The 15,084-nt window shown below is 44.5% G+C and overlaps 1 protein-coding gene across 1 annotated transcript; it reads left to right on the top strand.

Annotated features, from left to right (window-relative positions):
• The first annotated feature begins 641 nt into the window (after window positions 1–641).
• Window positions 642–5,497, top strand: LOC124676922 (exosome complex component RRP4 homolog). The gene is made up of 7 exons (XM_047212934.1): window positions 642–796; window positions 901–1,002; window positions 1,359–1,404; window positions 1,804–1,893; window positions 2,260–2,325; window positions 4,213–4,281; window positions 4,755–5,497. The coding sequence occupies exons 1-7, from the start codon at window positions 642–644 to the stop codon at window positions 5,187–5,189; spliced, it is 963 nt and encodes a 320-aa protein (XP_047068890.1). The 3' UTR covers window positions 5,190–5,497.
• Window positions 5,498–15,084: the final 9,587 nt, after the last annotated feature.

The following is a 15,084-nucleotide window of genomic DNA, read 5'->3' as shown; positions in this document are numbered from 1 at the left end:
TAATTATTTACAATATAGTTGCGCCTCTGTTAACACGTCAAATAGAAACTCATATCCAATAATAAAATTATGTTTAACTAAATAATATTCATTAATTAATTAATAAAAACCAAACCGTAGGAAAACAACCGCATACTTAATTAAGAAATGTCAACACACCGCATGCCGATAGTCGTGCTGGAAGATAATGATGTCGCTTGCGACACTGAAGGCACTAGCCATTGTGGAAAATACGATTACCAAAAATAGTTAAATTATAAAATCAATTCGTAGCAACGCACGGGCTTTTGTGCTAGTCAAGTAAATGGCTCCAGGCAGGAGGCAGCACACATGTTTTGTTTTTGCCAAACAAAATAAGCAGCGAGAAACTGGGCCGGTACCCAACAAAATCAGGCGCCAAATCTTTCTCGACACTGGACCCTATCCGGTTCAAAGCCCAAATCAGCTGCTGGGCTGGGCTTCCGAGGCTCCACGCTCCCCGGATTCTCGGCCAAACCAAGCGGCTTTCTAGCTGGACGGTTTGGTTGCCGGTTGGTCAGGTTTTACTAGGGTTTTGCTCGCCCTCGCCGTCGACTGTCCCCTCCGCCGGCCGCCGCCGCCCCCCGACTCTCCCTCCTTCTCGTCGAGGCAGCACGCGGGCCATGAGAGACCTGCACCTCCCGCTGAACCAGACCCAGAGGGTTCGGCTCGCGGCCGCGCTCCACGAGCTCCAGACCCTCGCCCCCGCCGCCGCGTCCGCCGCCGCCGTCACCGTCGCGGACACCATCCCAGTCAACCACGAGGACAACATCCTCAAGTAAAACTTGACCGTCTCTTTCCCTCTCTTTCAATTTCCCCGCTCGTGCTTGGTGGTGGACTAATTGGGGGTTTTTTGTGGGTGCGTGCGTTTGTTTTGTGCAGAGGGCATGGTACAACGGATCAGGATGGGGAGGTGGTGGCGACGCTCTGTGGCGTCGTGGAGCGGGTAAACAAGCTCGTCTACGTGCGGACCCTTCGCGCAAGGTATTCTCTTCCTCCAATTCGCCGCTGTGTCAGTTTCCAGCGATCTCGTTTTGTGTTCCTGCTGGATAATCCTCCTTGCAATGCTGTGGCATTACTATCGTACTGAGTATAACGGTGTAAGTATGAATGGATTGGTGGGGTCAGGGTGACTGGTTACGTGTTGTAGTTTCATACTGAAATAATATGGTGTGTTGGATTAGGGTAGGGTGTTTATGATTTGTGCTGAATTAAACTGTAGGCGTTTCGGTCCATTTTGACTTGTTATATTGATTGACTTAAGGGCAGGGGTAAAGCACCTAGTATGTAATTAGTTTCCCTACCCTAAGGGCTCATTTTTTTCTCTTTGACCTTATCAGGTATAAGCCGGAGGTTGGCGATATCATAGTTGGCCGTGTCATTGAGGTATGCACAGTTTCTGTCACTCTTTCAATGTTCTTCACATTTTTGTAGCGTGGTTTCTGCTAGTCTACATTTTGGCCTAAAGCTTGAGTTCCAAACAGCTAGTCTTATTCAATGTTGTTAGAAATTGCTGATGCGTAAATGTGTTCAGTCAGTCCGTATAACATATGGATTGGAAAATTGGTTTTCCATATGTTTAGAACTGGCAGCTCTAATTATGTACTCTTGGTTACATGTTGGCCTGAATAGTCGGAGGGTGTGACTAAACCTAGCTGTTATTAGAGTCATGTCATCACAATGTGATATACTATTATGCTTGTTCTGGATGGATACACGTGAACAGTGTCTTTCATTTCTGACAAACATATAAGTTACTATGTTGACTTTTGTGTTCTTCTCTAGATTGCTCCCAAGCGTTGGAGGTTGGAGATAAACTTTAGCCAAGATGCTGTTTTGATGCTTTCTTCTATGAACCTGCCTGATGGAATACAGGTATGCCGTTCTGCACCTTTATCCTGTAACACCCAAATTTGATGTGTCAGCTAAAGACTGGGATATCCTTGGAATACAATTTCAAGACAAATAATTCCATGCGCTATATCAATAGATATTTCAACATGCCTCATAGTACCTTTCTAGCTGGCCTTTACAGTAAACTTGTACCACACTGTCACACACATAGATATATTCAGGTCACATTAGTGACCAAGAAACTTCAGTTTCCTGCTTAAATGTTACATCACGTTTAAAGAGCTCAATGACTGTCATCAGTAGTACGTTACAACTTACAAATGTCACTAGTGACTCTTCTCCATATATTATTGTTATTGATCTTATTCTTTTGCATCCCACTATTAGAGAAGGAGAACTGCGGTTGATGAGCTTAACATGCGGAGTATATTTGAAGAAAATGATGTTGTCTGTGTAAGTATCACACTGCTTCCTCTTCCTCTTTCTTTACGAATGATTTTATGTTAGTTGCTTATATATCTATCCTGTGGGCACCATGTATGCATGAGCAATGTTATAACCAGTTCAGAGCTTGGATATGTCTATGAACTTGTTCACTGCAAATCTGTTTATTAGTCCTGGAGTATTTTCTTCTGCTTTTGGTTGCCAGTTTGAGCAATCATTCTCAGCATCTCGCTACTAATCCACAGATTGTCCATCTTTCAATCCAGAGCTGATACAACTCATTTTTCATTTGAGGTGCTAGAATGCCCTGATTTTAAACTGACGCAAGCAGCCGCAATTAGTAGATGGGTTTGGCTAGAAACTGAAAATACAAGAACTCTTGCAACAGAGAGTCGACCAACATAATTATTTATGGACTAAGCAGTAGGAACTTGCTGAAGTATATGGTAACCAAGATGCGTAGTTGTGGAAGAAACTAATGGGTGTGAAATATATGTAATGCCAGATTGGAACTGGCAGTAGAAAAAAGATGCAGCAGAAGTGCATGGCTGTAACAGTGACTGGAAGTTGGCAATGAAAAAACAGAAACAGTAAGCGGAAAGTATAGTAGATGGATAATAATGGCAATGAAAGACGATACCCAGTTTGATCCTTGCTAACTGCAAGTACAGAACCAATCTTGTGGCCTGGGGATCAGCACCACCACAGCACTTTGAAAAAAGAAACCCTAATAAGGGAGCACATAGCACAGAACAAGGGGGCTTTGAGTGGTTTTTGACTTCCTAAATGCAATTTGACGGGGTACAACAGGTTGCGACTGTTCCCATTATATAGGCATCGAAATGACTATTAGCTCACCTGCAATTAAAACCAGAAAGCTTACATGCTTATAGACTGCAGTAACTGCACCGTACTTGTACAAGGACTGAACGATAATTCCCACGGAATAAAAGACATACAAAAAATAGTACCTAACCAAAAGAAAGACACTAAAACATTCTTATTATGCGTAACACACTTCACAGGACCTAAGATACCAGTACCTCCCCTCTACTCTCTACGTCGCATCAATTTATCTAGGCGCCTTGCATGAACAATATATGTACCACGGTCCGCCCTCCCTCTCCTCCCGACTGATAGTTTTGGTGGCATGGTAAGTGGTAACAACACAGATACAATACTAGGGACAACCACATCAAGAGGCATCTTCAGAGCTTTAAGGGCGGCAAAACAGTAGAAAGTTGCATCTATTGCATCAAGTGCGACAGAGCAGTAGACAGGTGCATCTGTCCCAGCTGATTGCAAGTCACCTGGATGCATTGGGTTTAAACCTGATACTTATGTGCCAAATCTTTGACCTTTGGTGATAGTGAACCCTCATGGATTATACTGAGGGAACAATATGTTGGTTTCATTTGATGCTGAAATTAATCTGATTTATTTTATAACAAAATTGTCTTATCGTTGAGTTATGAAATTTGTGACATCTTCTATTTCTATATTTGGCTGTATGCACTGTGTTGTCTTTTCTTCAAAATTTCCATATCTGCTTACAGGACTACCAACATTATTCATTATAGTTCTAATGTGGAATAGTTGCATTTGGTGAACTGGTTCTGTGATGTATTGATTGGAATCATGGCAGGTTCTCTGATACGCAGGGATTCCCTGATTAAGCATTCTGTTTTTCCCTACCTTTAATTTATTCATGTATCCAAGCTTCAAGCATTTTATATTTACCTTTTTCCTTAGGGAACTTCATGACACTGGAAACATGGATCGTCTATGTCCTTTGCCATCTTTTATAGTTTGTCACTTTCTTTTTGTTTTGTTTTTGTACTGGATTAATACTGTTCAAAACCTGATGCTTCTACTTTGGATATAATCAATCATCAGGCTGAAGTTCGTGGTTTCCAACATGATGGATCTCTTCACCTACAAGCAAGGAGTCAAAAATATGGAAAGGTAGATGCCAGACCAACTCTCTGCCAGCTATTATTATTGCACAGTGCCTACCAGTTTAGGCTACAGTCTTAAGCTGCCTTTCTATGCAATGAATCTGTTCCTTTTACCCAAAGTTGCTATGCTGAACTGCTGCCCTTTACAATGCTGTCTTGTAACTATTTGAAACTTCTTTAACGAATAGGCAGAGCTCCTGACATTTTCCTCAGTGATACTACAACTAAGCTCTTTTCTGTGCATTGAAAAGCTGTTTGATGTTGATTACCCAGTGCAGTAATGCAAGCAGGCTAATGAACTAGGTCATAGAGACACCACATATTTTTTGTAGTGTTGATAATGATTACAGACTACAGTAGATGACTACGGTAGTTCGTTGAATCCTATTTTACTGCTGGGGTTGCAGTGTCACCTTTTTAGAGTGTCAATATCAATGTGTTAAAACTTGTTATTGAATTGTTTCGATATTCTTTATACAGCTTAAGAGGGGCCAATTACTCACGGTACCTCCATATCTGGTGAAACGGCGGAAGCAGCATTTCCATCATCTGGAGCAGTACGACGTCGACTTGATCCTTGGCTGCAACGGTTTCATCTGGGTCGGCGAGCATGTTGTGGTGAACGAAATTACCACTTTTAACGAAGACCAAGAGAAGCTGAGCGCTGAGGTGGAGACCTTTACCCCAATGGAAACTAGGAAACACATCTGCAGGCTCGCCAACGCTGCCCGCGTGCTTTCAGCCCTAGGGTTCACTCTGACTATCGAGCTGATAATCCAGACCGCCGAAGCAAGCCTGTCATCGAATGTCAAGATAAACGACATGCTCGGGGCTGAGTTCTACGTCCAGACAGCCGAGACGGAGGCAAAGCGCCGGGCTGATCTTCTCGGGAGAAAGAAGGGTGGCGCAAGGTAAACCGTGTCGTGCCTGACCCCGTACGAGATGTGTAGAAGAAAATAGTGACAATCAGTGCCGCCGTAGTCTAAAGTGTAGACGCAACTTCGAGACCTGGGGAGCTCAGCCTCCACTCTGTCGCGTGCATGTATGTAGTGTCACCATGAGAGAGAGCTTTAATTTGTGCCAAACAAAAGAATGCCTATCTATTTTGTTCTGCGCTTGACTTGTTTGTTCGAGGTTCTTTCAGTAATTTCAACTTGTTATTTCTGGAAACCTGAGTTGTTAAAATGCTGTCGGAAGCCTAAACCCAGTGTACCTTTTTTCCATGTTATGAGGAGGATAATTTAAGTACAGTACCTACTTACTGTGCTCACATGAAGTCTACGGACCCACATGCAGTAGAGGAATCTCAGGCATTGTACCGGCATACGACGCAGAAGCCGGCTTTCGCCCGTGATGTTTGGATGGACTCGTGAAGAGTCTTCCCGGCGGCAGAAGCAGAAGAGGATCACATGACACCAGTACGCGATAGCAGGTCAGTCCCTCAGTTGTCGCCTTCTCGACCAGCAGAAAGAGCGTCTCTACTGTACTAGATCTCATGACGTCAGGCTATCAAAACCCAGCACCAGGGCCCGCGCCTGACATCTCAAATGGGGCGACGCCGGACGTTAAAATCGATAGCTGCGTCGGCCCTGGACATCCAAATAGTCGCCGGGCTAAGGGCATCTCCAGCGGCGCGAGCAACCGTTTGTGTCCGCCGTGATCGAAAATGCGTCTGTCACCATCTCCAGCGGGGCGACGCAAAGTGATCGGGCCGTCCGCATAGACGTAAACCTGGCCCAAATATTCGCCAGGTTTGCGTCTCCGCGGACGCTTGGCGGTCGCGGAATCTGTACGCCTTGGGTGCATCCGGGCCCGGTCGGCAGTGAGTAGGTAAGCAAAAGAGTACTATTGATTGGCCAAAAGGACCATCTTTACAGAGATGGTTAGTCGAGTTAACCTAAAACTACAACGGCCGTACCTACTCGCCATAGCGCGGCCTACACCGGCCTCGGTTACTCGCAGTCGCGTGCCCTACTACTGGCCGCCGTTCGAGGGCCTCGGCCAGGGTGCTGTCCCACATGGCCATCGCCCGGGCCTCCGCCACCTTGGCAGCCGCCGCCTGGGCCTCCTCCTCCTCCGCCGCCGCGTCCTCGTTCGCCTGGACCGCCGCCTGGATCGCCGCCACGTCGGCGACGAAGCGGGCCCTGTCCCTAGCCGCCGCCGCCACCGCTTCGTCCCTGGCGGCGATGGCGGCCTCCAGCTCGCGGTTCTCCTGCTCGGCCCGCGCGGGAGAAGGGCCCCTACGCTGGAGCGAGTCCAGGTCGGAGCACATGAACCCCGAGCCATGGCCATCGCATAGCCGTGGGCTTCCTCCTCTGCCACCCAAGCCCGACGGCGCCGGGCGTCCCCGCCCGGGGACTCGAAGGACGCGAGCAGAACCCGCTGGTCGCCGGCGCACTCGAAGCGCATGGGCACGGGGGGGGGGGGGGGGGCGTCGTCCGCGATGTCGTGGATGACGGCGTCGGCCGGAGGGGCCGCGATGGACGCCCGCGCCTCCGCGAGCTCGGCCCTGGCGTTGGCGATCTCCGCCCTGGTCGCCGCGAGGCGCCCTTCCGCGCGCTCTGCCGCCTCCGCCTCCGCCTCCGCGACCTCTGCCGCCGCCTCCAGGTCCAGCTGCTGGGCCTCAACGCCGGCGGCGGCGACCTCCTCCTCCTCCTCGTCCGGGTGGAGCTGATGGCACATGCGAACAACGTGCTCCCAATTCATGTGGTCGGCCATGGATGGATGGTAGGGTTAGCTTGAGTTGTGCCCGTCGCCCCCGCCGGTGTCCACCATATATAGCCACGGCGGGGCGGGAAACAGCGTTGGCGCGCAGGGCGTTTCCCGCGCACGCGAAACGCCGGCGAAACTTGCCAATGTATTGGGCACGCGCGGGAACGATCGTCGTCACGCGGGAACAGTTAATCGCCGGCGGCAGTCCTCGATGGGACGTAAAACGCCATTAGCAAGCTTGACGCTGTCCCCGGTTAAAAAAATGCGTCGGCACTGCTGGAGGTACCCCAAACGCAAACGGTCACCCTGGGCCACATCGCGTCCGCGGGCCGACGCAAACAGACATTTCGGACGTCCGAAATGCGTCGGCCCGCTGGAGATGCCCTAAGAGCATGTCCAGTCGTTTCTCCCAAAGCGTCCCCAAAAGCTATTTGGGGCGCGCCGAAAAAAAAGCTTCCAGCTGTGTCCCCCAAACACGTTTTTTTTTGTCCTGCACGCCTCGATACTGTGTTCGGCGCCCCGAGTCCGTCCTCGCTCCACAGGGGACGCACCGGGGACGCCGGACACAATGAAAAACGAGACGAAGTGACGCGGGCCTGATCTGTCAGCGGCACAATAGATTTTAACCTAACTGTCGCCTACCTCGCGACGGAAGTTATTGACGCGCAGGGACGGTGCAGTTCCCGCAGAGGCGCAGTCTCGTCGCGCCTAGCTATGCGTGCCGGCGTTAATGAGCGCCACCGCTCCCCCGTCTCCCCCCGACCTATAAAAAGGGCCGCCTCTCATCGTCCCTCTCACACAAACCCTAGCCTCTCACCCCAACCCTAGCCGCCACCATCTCAACAAGAGTCGACGCCATGGCTGGGAGAGGCGGAGGCCGAGCTCGCGGTCGTGGTCGTGGCCGCGGCAGAGCTGCACGCTTGCCGTCGCCTGCCACGCCGTCGTCTTCATCGTCGGAGATGGACGTGGAGGCGGGTGTGCTGTTCGAGTTCATCCTCGTCCTCAAGGGCGACCCACGCGGCATCCAGAGGCTGCCGGACTCCTTCGCCGAGTACATCGCTGTAATATCCCAGGTAATGGGGTTACAAAAATAGAGGAAACAGATGTGTGCATTGCATTCATGCATAGAAAATCTGGGGAATTTTCGCGCTTTAAAGTAAAACAGACCACAAGAATCGAAGTTTCACTTGACCTTGGTGGAATTGAAGTAGCTCATCAAGTCAAGCACTATAAACCTCAATGTGACTTTGTTAAAACCTTGTTTTGGGTAAAGATGATTTGATCTAAGGGGTTAGATCAAATGGACTAATAATCAACACACAACAACACTTTATTAAATGATCAATTGCTTGATCTCATAAAAGATCATATTATGGAATTCCCTGCCATAACATATGAACCTACAATTAATTGGGAATCAAGTAACTATAATTGGGAAACCATTCTTCACTTATCTTCCCCATGCCCCAAACTAATCCATGATCCTACATGAAACCTCATGGTATTCATTCCACTTCAACATTGGAATTATAACAAGGAGATCCACTCAAGAAGTATATATTCTTCTATATTCCAAGTTATTACACATCAAACCTATAGAGGTGAGAGTTCTATAGTATTCATTAGAGAAGCAATGGAAAACTTTGAGCTAAACCTTGGATATACATCCAAGTATTCTAATCATCATCTTCTAGGGGAACCTTTGGATATTATCCAAGACAATTCCTAGAGAGATAAACCATTTACATTTAACATAGACATTGATAATTACATCAATCTCTATAGAGCCTAATCTAAAGTTAGCATTAAAGTCCTTTCCAAGATGAGAGAGACCATTCATACTAAACCTAGCTTTATCTATTTAAGAATAAAGGACAACCCTTGAACTCTAGAATTAGGAGTACACCATAACCTAGAATAATTCATTCTTCTATAAGAGAGCTCAAGCTATAGTGTTACACTCAAGTTAGTTGAGGCAACCCCTGGAATTGAGGGAGAGAACTACTTTTATAACCAGATGATCATATCATCAATGTTGAGTAGAACCCTAACATAATATCTCAGGCATTCTCCTGGGATATAAACTAATGAGTCAATTATAGAAGTTTTATCCTATAAAGTAAAATAGAAGTGCTATACATTAATTGATCAAGACAATGCTTGATCATGGAAGTGAAAAACCTATTTAATGAGAGATCCTTAGGAAGCTAAACCTTGATCATTATTAATTCAGTGATGATCATAAACCCTAAGAACATGAGGTATTGAGAATAAACCCTAATAGGATAAGTAGATCTCATTTCCACATGAAATTACTCGGGAGATCACTAGTAAGCAATCATATGCTTATATTCCAATCTTAACTTGTGAATCACTTGGTGATCATAAGTAGAATCCTATCACATCAACATTCCATAGAATTAAGAAGCACATAAGATATGAAGCAAGTAACCATATTATTTTGGTTAGGGGAGATTAAACCCTAGCAAATGCCATATGATGATACCTCAACTCTACAAATTAGAAGTATATCTCAACCCTAGTTATGCATCACTATGGTGATCACCACTATAAGCCTAATTCACATTTGAGTTCCAAACCATTTGCCAGAAGGTGAATATGATTAGAACCCAAGTATTGCTCACAAACTAAATCTTATGCTTCAATTATTAAACACAAGAAACACCTAATGCTAAGTTCCATAATAAAAACCCCGTGTGGTGAATAACCAATCATATCAACCAATTGACTTAATAACCAAGACCCAATAATGAGGAGAGTAATACCTACTCTAAGTATTTCAAGGTGTTATTAAAATCATAGTACAAGGATTAAACTTGAAATAGAATTAAGGTAAACCTCACAAAACCTTAATAAAATGTTGCTCACAGGAACTAACATACAAGTGACCAATTCCTCAAATAGAAACCAAGCCCTAAGAACAATCTCTGAAATACTTGGAGATGAAAGCATCAACCATAATCATCCAAAATAAAATTTATACACAAAAAAAAAAAAGGAAATTAAAATAGTGCATAAAATCATGCTTAATTAAAATTTACAATAAAGCTCACATATTAAATAAATGTTGAGAACAACCAATCAATGCAGTGATTTTGTTATTAACTCCTAATTGCAATATAAATAAACATCTGCAAAGTAGGATTGAATTCAAATTTCAATTCAACAAATGGAATGGAAAACATAAAATACAAAACAGAAAACAAAACAGAAAAAGAAAAGGGAAGATAATGACCTACCAGGCTCACCTGGTCGACGCAGCCCAGCAGCAAGCCCAGCAGTCGAGCCCACCAAGCAGCCCAAAGCCTCCGCCCACCACAGCCCACCACGGCCGAATACCTCTTCGCCGTGGATAACCACGAGGAGAGGGTCATCGTCTTCCTCTTCTCCTCTTCACGCACAGGAGGTCGACACCGCGACGCCTGTGGCCACGTCCGCGGTCGCCGCCGGTATTCTTGACCGCCAAGACACTCCCGTGGACGTATAAATGGCGCGGAAGCCTCCAATTTGCCCTCTCTCTCGCTCCATTCTCCCCCAGTAATGAAACCCTAGCCGCTCAACCGACTCCTCCCGCCGTCGATTGGAGCACTCCCGAGCCATGCCGTCAAGCCCTAGAGCTCCGCCTAGTCGCCAGCTACCTTCTCGCCGACGCGCGCTTGCTGGGAAGCTCCCGTTCCGACAAATTTAACCATTTCTTCCGACCACCGCCGCCGCGGCCATTGAAGAAATCGCCGCCGTCCGAGCTCCCTCGACCTCTCCTTCAAGCTCTTCACCATCAGGGTGAGCATACGCCTCTCGAGAGCCTCTTATCGCATCCTAGATCGCCGTGTAGCTCGGCTCGTCCTCATTGCTCGTCGGAACAGCTCAGCCGTTTGCGCTCGCCGAGCAACTCCGGCGACCATCGAGGGCGGCGCCGCCACCATAAGGTTCGCCTCGGCGTCCCCTTTCCATCCAAGATGCCTACACCCCGCGGAACCCCGTTCCGCCGGCGATCATCGCCAATTTCACCGGCAGAGAGCCCCCGGCCACCGTGGCGATTTTGACCACGGTCAAAGCCATGTGGCAGCCAACGTGGCCTCGGGTCCACCTGTCGGTGACCCCGTGTAGCGATAGCTCCGGGTGCGTCTAGCAATTCTTATCAATTTAATTCAAATTCAAAAACTACCGCAACTTAAAATAAATCTAGAAAATTCATAATAGCTCGTAAAAACAAATATAATATATCAAAATTCTTATAAAGAAAAATCCTATCCAATAAAAATATAAAATGAAAATTTTATTTTTAAGAAAAATTTAATTATTTTAAACTCATTAATTAAGTCTTTTCTTGTATACTTGATTGAATTAAAATTCAATGAATAAGGAAAACTTTAAAAATTAAATAGAAACCAGTAAAGAAGTAAAGAAAACTTTAAAACTAATTTCTTTATTTATTATTTTGTTAAATCCTTATTAGAAGGATTTAAACCTAATTGACCTAATTATTAATTGTTCTAAAATAGAAAAATGCCAAATTCAATGTTAATTTATCTATTTACATGTTACTAATAACTTCAATCTTAAATTGAAGTTATTAATCATAGAACTACATGGTAAATAGTAAACCCTAGTTCCATATGGTAGAAAACTAGGAACCTATCATTTGATGTGCAATTCTAAAACCCTAATCCAAATTGGAACCATAGCTCCACTAATTCTTTTGAACCCTAACTGATTTCTAAAACCTAAACCCTAGATCCACTCATATAATCTTGGTGTTCTAATTTTCATACATAGAATCATAATAGCAATTACATACTTGCCATGCCACATAAAATTGGAGGAGCCCTATTATCAATAATTGGTAGTCCATGTAGGCATACCTATCCAACCTAGATGATCAAATAGGACCAACCCTAGTTCCTATACTTAGAGGCAACAACTTTAAATATCCATATTTATCATCACACCAATGTGATGAACCTTAGGAGCAATCATACCAAATCTTGAGCATTCTATAACCATACCCCACTAAACCTTATTAGTGTTGGATACTTATCCACCCTCCTATTTAGTAGCCAATTAAAACCTTACTTAATAGAACCAACAGTAAAACCTAGACCACTTCAACCCTAATTGATATACTTCTTATTATTTAAGAAGTATGTTCTTCAAAAGTTATTCTTTTGAAGAAAATAAGGAATCATCATCAACCCTGCTTATAAGGACCTATAAACCCTAGCCAGCTATCACTAGCAAGATAAACCAACCTTGACAACAACCATGTATAAATGAAATTCTTAGGATGCCTAGGCTTATCTCAACCTTACAAGCCCTAGTTGCTGATGAATCCAACTATGTTGTGATCCATCTTATACTTACTCCGTAAACTACTTGGAACCAGTAATAAATTCTAGCAACCCACAAACCTAATTACCATACTTGTTCTTTATCAAATTACATGTTCTTCAAAAGTTATTCTTTTAAAGTATAGGATAATCAATCATTAACCATGCCATATAGTACTAAAACTGACCACTCGTTCCTTACTTGTTAACATTATGCCAATCATCATTCTTTGTGTGTTCAATTGAATATTATGCTTTATTATCTACCTGTTTATAATACCAAGTAAATCACACCTGAATAAGAACCTTGTATGTGAATCACTCTAAAAGTGCAACACACCCTAAACCAATCATTACAACTCACTGATCCTAAATCATCAGTGTTAGGTCACGCTTAGAGCGATTGCATCTCATACTTATGCATTATTGCATCCTTACCAATCTTTTAAACATCGTCCTTACCGGACAATGATGCTATTTCAGAATTTGGAGTTATTACGTATCGAAGACCTTGTCTCGCATAATCTTGCAGTCAAGAAAGGCAAGTTCATCACTTGCTCATGTCATTTGAGTATTTCTATCAAATTACTTGCAAAGTATTATGGTTATCACTATTGCACAAAAATCAAAACCACTACTTTCATAACTATGAATATGACTAAGTGGTGGGCAATGGAACCATGGATTGTGTTGATATGGTGGAGGTTCCATTGCACGGGTTTATATCCATCTAGGATTAAACAACAAATGTCGCCAGTGATTCTTGTGCCGTAATACCCGTGTTAACCATAAGATCCGGAGTGGGACGGAGTAGTCAAAAGTGTTTCCACCTCTCGTTCATCAACGGATGCGCTTTACCGTAGACACTTGTATCCGTCGGCGGCAAGCGGTAGGCTGGGGAAGCCTTAAGTCCCCACGGCACAGTCCGTAGACACTTGTCGTTCGAAGAACAAGCGGTAGGTCGGGGAAGCCTTAAGTCCCCACGGTATTGCGGTCTATGAGGGATTGTAAGGTGTCCGGAACGGTCTATCCATGATGATAGGGGAAGGCATATGAATGCCCGGAACGGTCTCATCATGGATATAGGGGAGGACAATCTTACAAAAGGGTGGGTGTTCGAGGTAGCGGAGGAACATGATTGGCTAGACCTTATACCGGGCCTCACACCATAGGAAGTGTGGACGGGTTGCGCGCCGGTTGGCACCAAGGTTAAGATCTCTTATGGGTAAAGCAACACACCTCCGCAGAGTGTAAAGAACCGTGATCTCGTCACTCCTCGTTCCGGATATGGAACTGCGAACGCGGCCGAAAGGAGCTCCATGAAGTTCTAGTAAACCGGTGAAGGCCGACTGGACATAGTTCTTCCGAATAAAAGCAATCTCTTGAAGAAATGATTATGAAAACCTGCATTGGTATTAGACTTTCCGGTCTAATGCCGTAGCTAGTGCATTAAACACCTCTTTCCTATAATGAACTTGTTGAGTACGCTCGTACTCATCCCACTCTTAAATCCCCTGCTTAGATATGGAGGCACCGAAGGAGGATCTACAGTGCAACACGAAGACCGGGGAATCAACAACTACTTCAAGGGACAGGAACCTGTCAGAGGAGGCAGATACCACATCCAACAAGGAGAAACCTAGATTAGCAATAGAAAGGAACTAGCTTCCTAAACTTAGCTCCTATTTAGCTAGAATCTATTCATAGCCTCTCGTAGCTAGTTAAATACTCTACAAATAGAGTTCGTGATAAGACTAGTCTACGAGTCGTTCTTCCGGAGTTATTTGCAGCTTTACCTCATTGTAAAGTAGGAGGTCGTGATGATCTTATGTAACAGAGTAAATGTTGTAATTCTATAGACATGCCTTGGACCCGCATATGTTTCGTTGTACCACTCGAGCGATGTAATACTAGTGGAACGGTGTTTCATTGGTGTTATATCGGACTTGCATACTACACCATGCGAGTGGTATGCCGGGTCACCACAGCTTGGTATCAGAGCAAATGCTTTGACCTTAGGATTAAAACCCTTTAAAGGAGACCTATAGGATTGGTAGTGTCTATAGGAAGTTGTCCTAGTTAAACCAAAAATCCTTATGACTTGAGATGGATATTCACTTGAGAATAATCCTGACACACTTGAGTCAATCTTATTAATCTATCTTTCCTAAGTAAAGTTAGTTAGCTAATCCCAAATATGTAGCACACCATTGAAGTCTTAAAATAATAGATGGGTAGATAACAGTTGGTATACAATACATGGTAGTCCAAAGAGAGGATACAACCATAAGGAAGATATCCTATTGGAAGATGTGTACCAACACATGTTATAGTTAAATAAGAATTACTCAGACCTGCACTAGAAGTAATATCAAATGATGAAGATAATTAAGATATCCTAATAGAAGATGTAGACCCAAATAAGTAATGAGTAAGTAAAATATCTAGACGTGTGAAACAATTGATAGTAAGTGATAACTCGAGTTATGTGAGGTAGTATAGACCATGATGAGTCAATCATGGGAGGTAAGGAAGAGAGATAGGAATAAAATATGTTTAATTACATGGTAGAGTTGTTAATCATGTATGATTCACTTGAGAATCATTATGTGATGGAATAGAACATTATAAGTATTTTAGAGGAGTACAATAAGAAGCTAAGTGCTAAACAATAGTGTAAGAATTATGTTCCAAAAATATGGGAAGTGTGCCAAGCACATCATGTCCATAGTCTCGTGATAGTATAAACA

The sequence above is a fragment of the Lolium rigidum genome, chromosome 7 (assembly GCF_022539505.1).
Source record: "Lolium rigidum isolate FL_2022 chromosome 7, APGP_CSIRO_Lrig_0.1, whole genome shotgun sequence".
In the NCBI taxonomy this organism is placed as follows: Eukaryota; Viridiplantae; Streptophyta; class Magnoliopsida; order Poales; family Poaceae; genus Lolium; species Lolium rigidum.
Note: the sequence above shows the minus strand (reverse complement) of the source record. Positions and strands in the feature narration are given on the sequence as shown.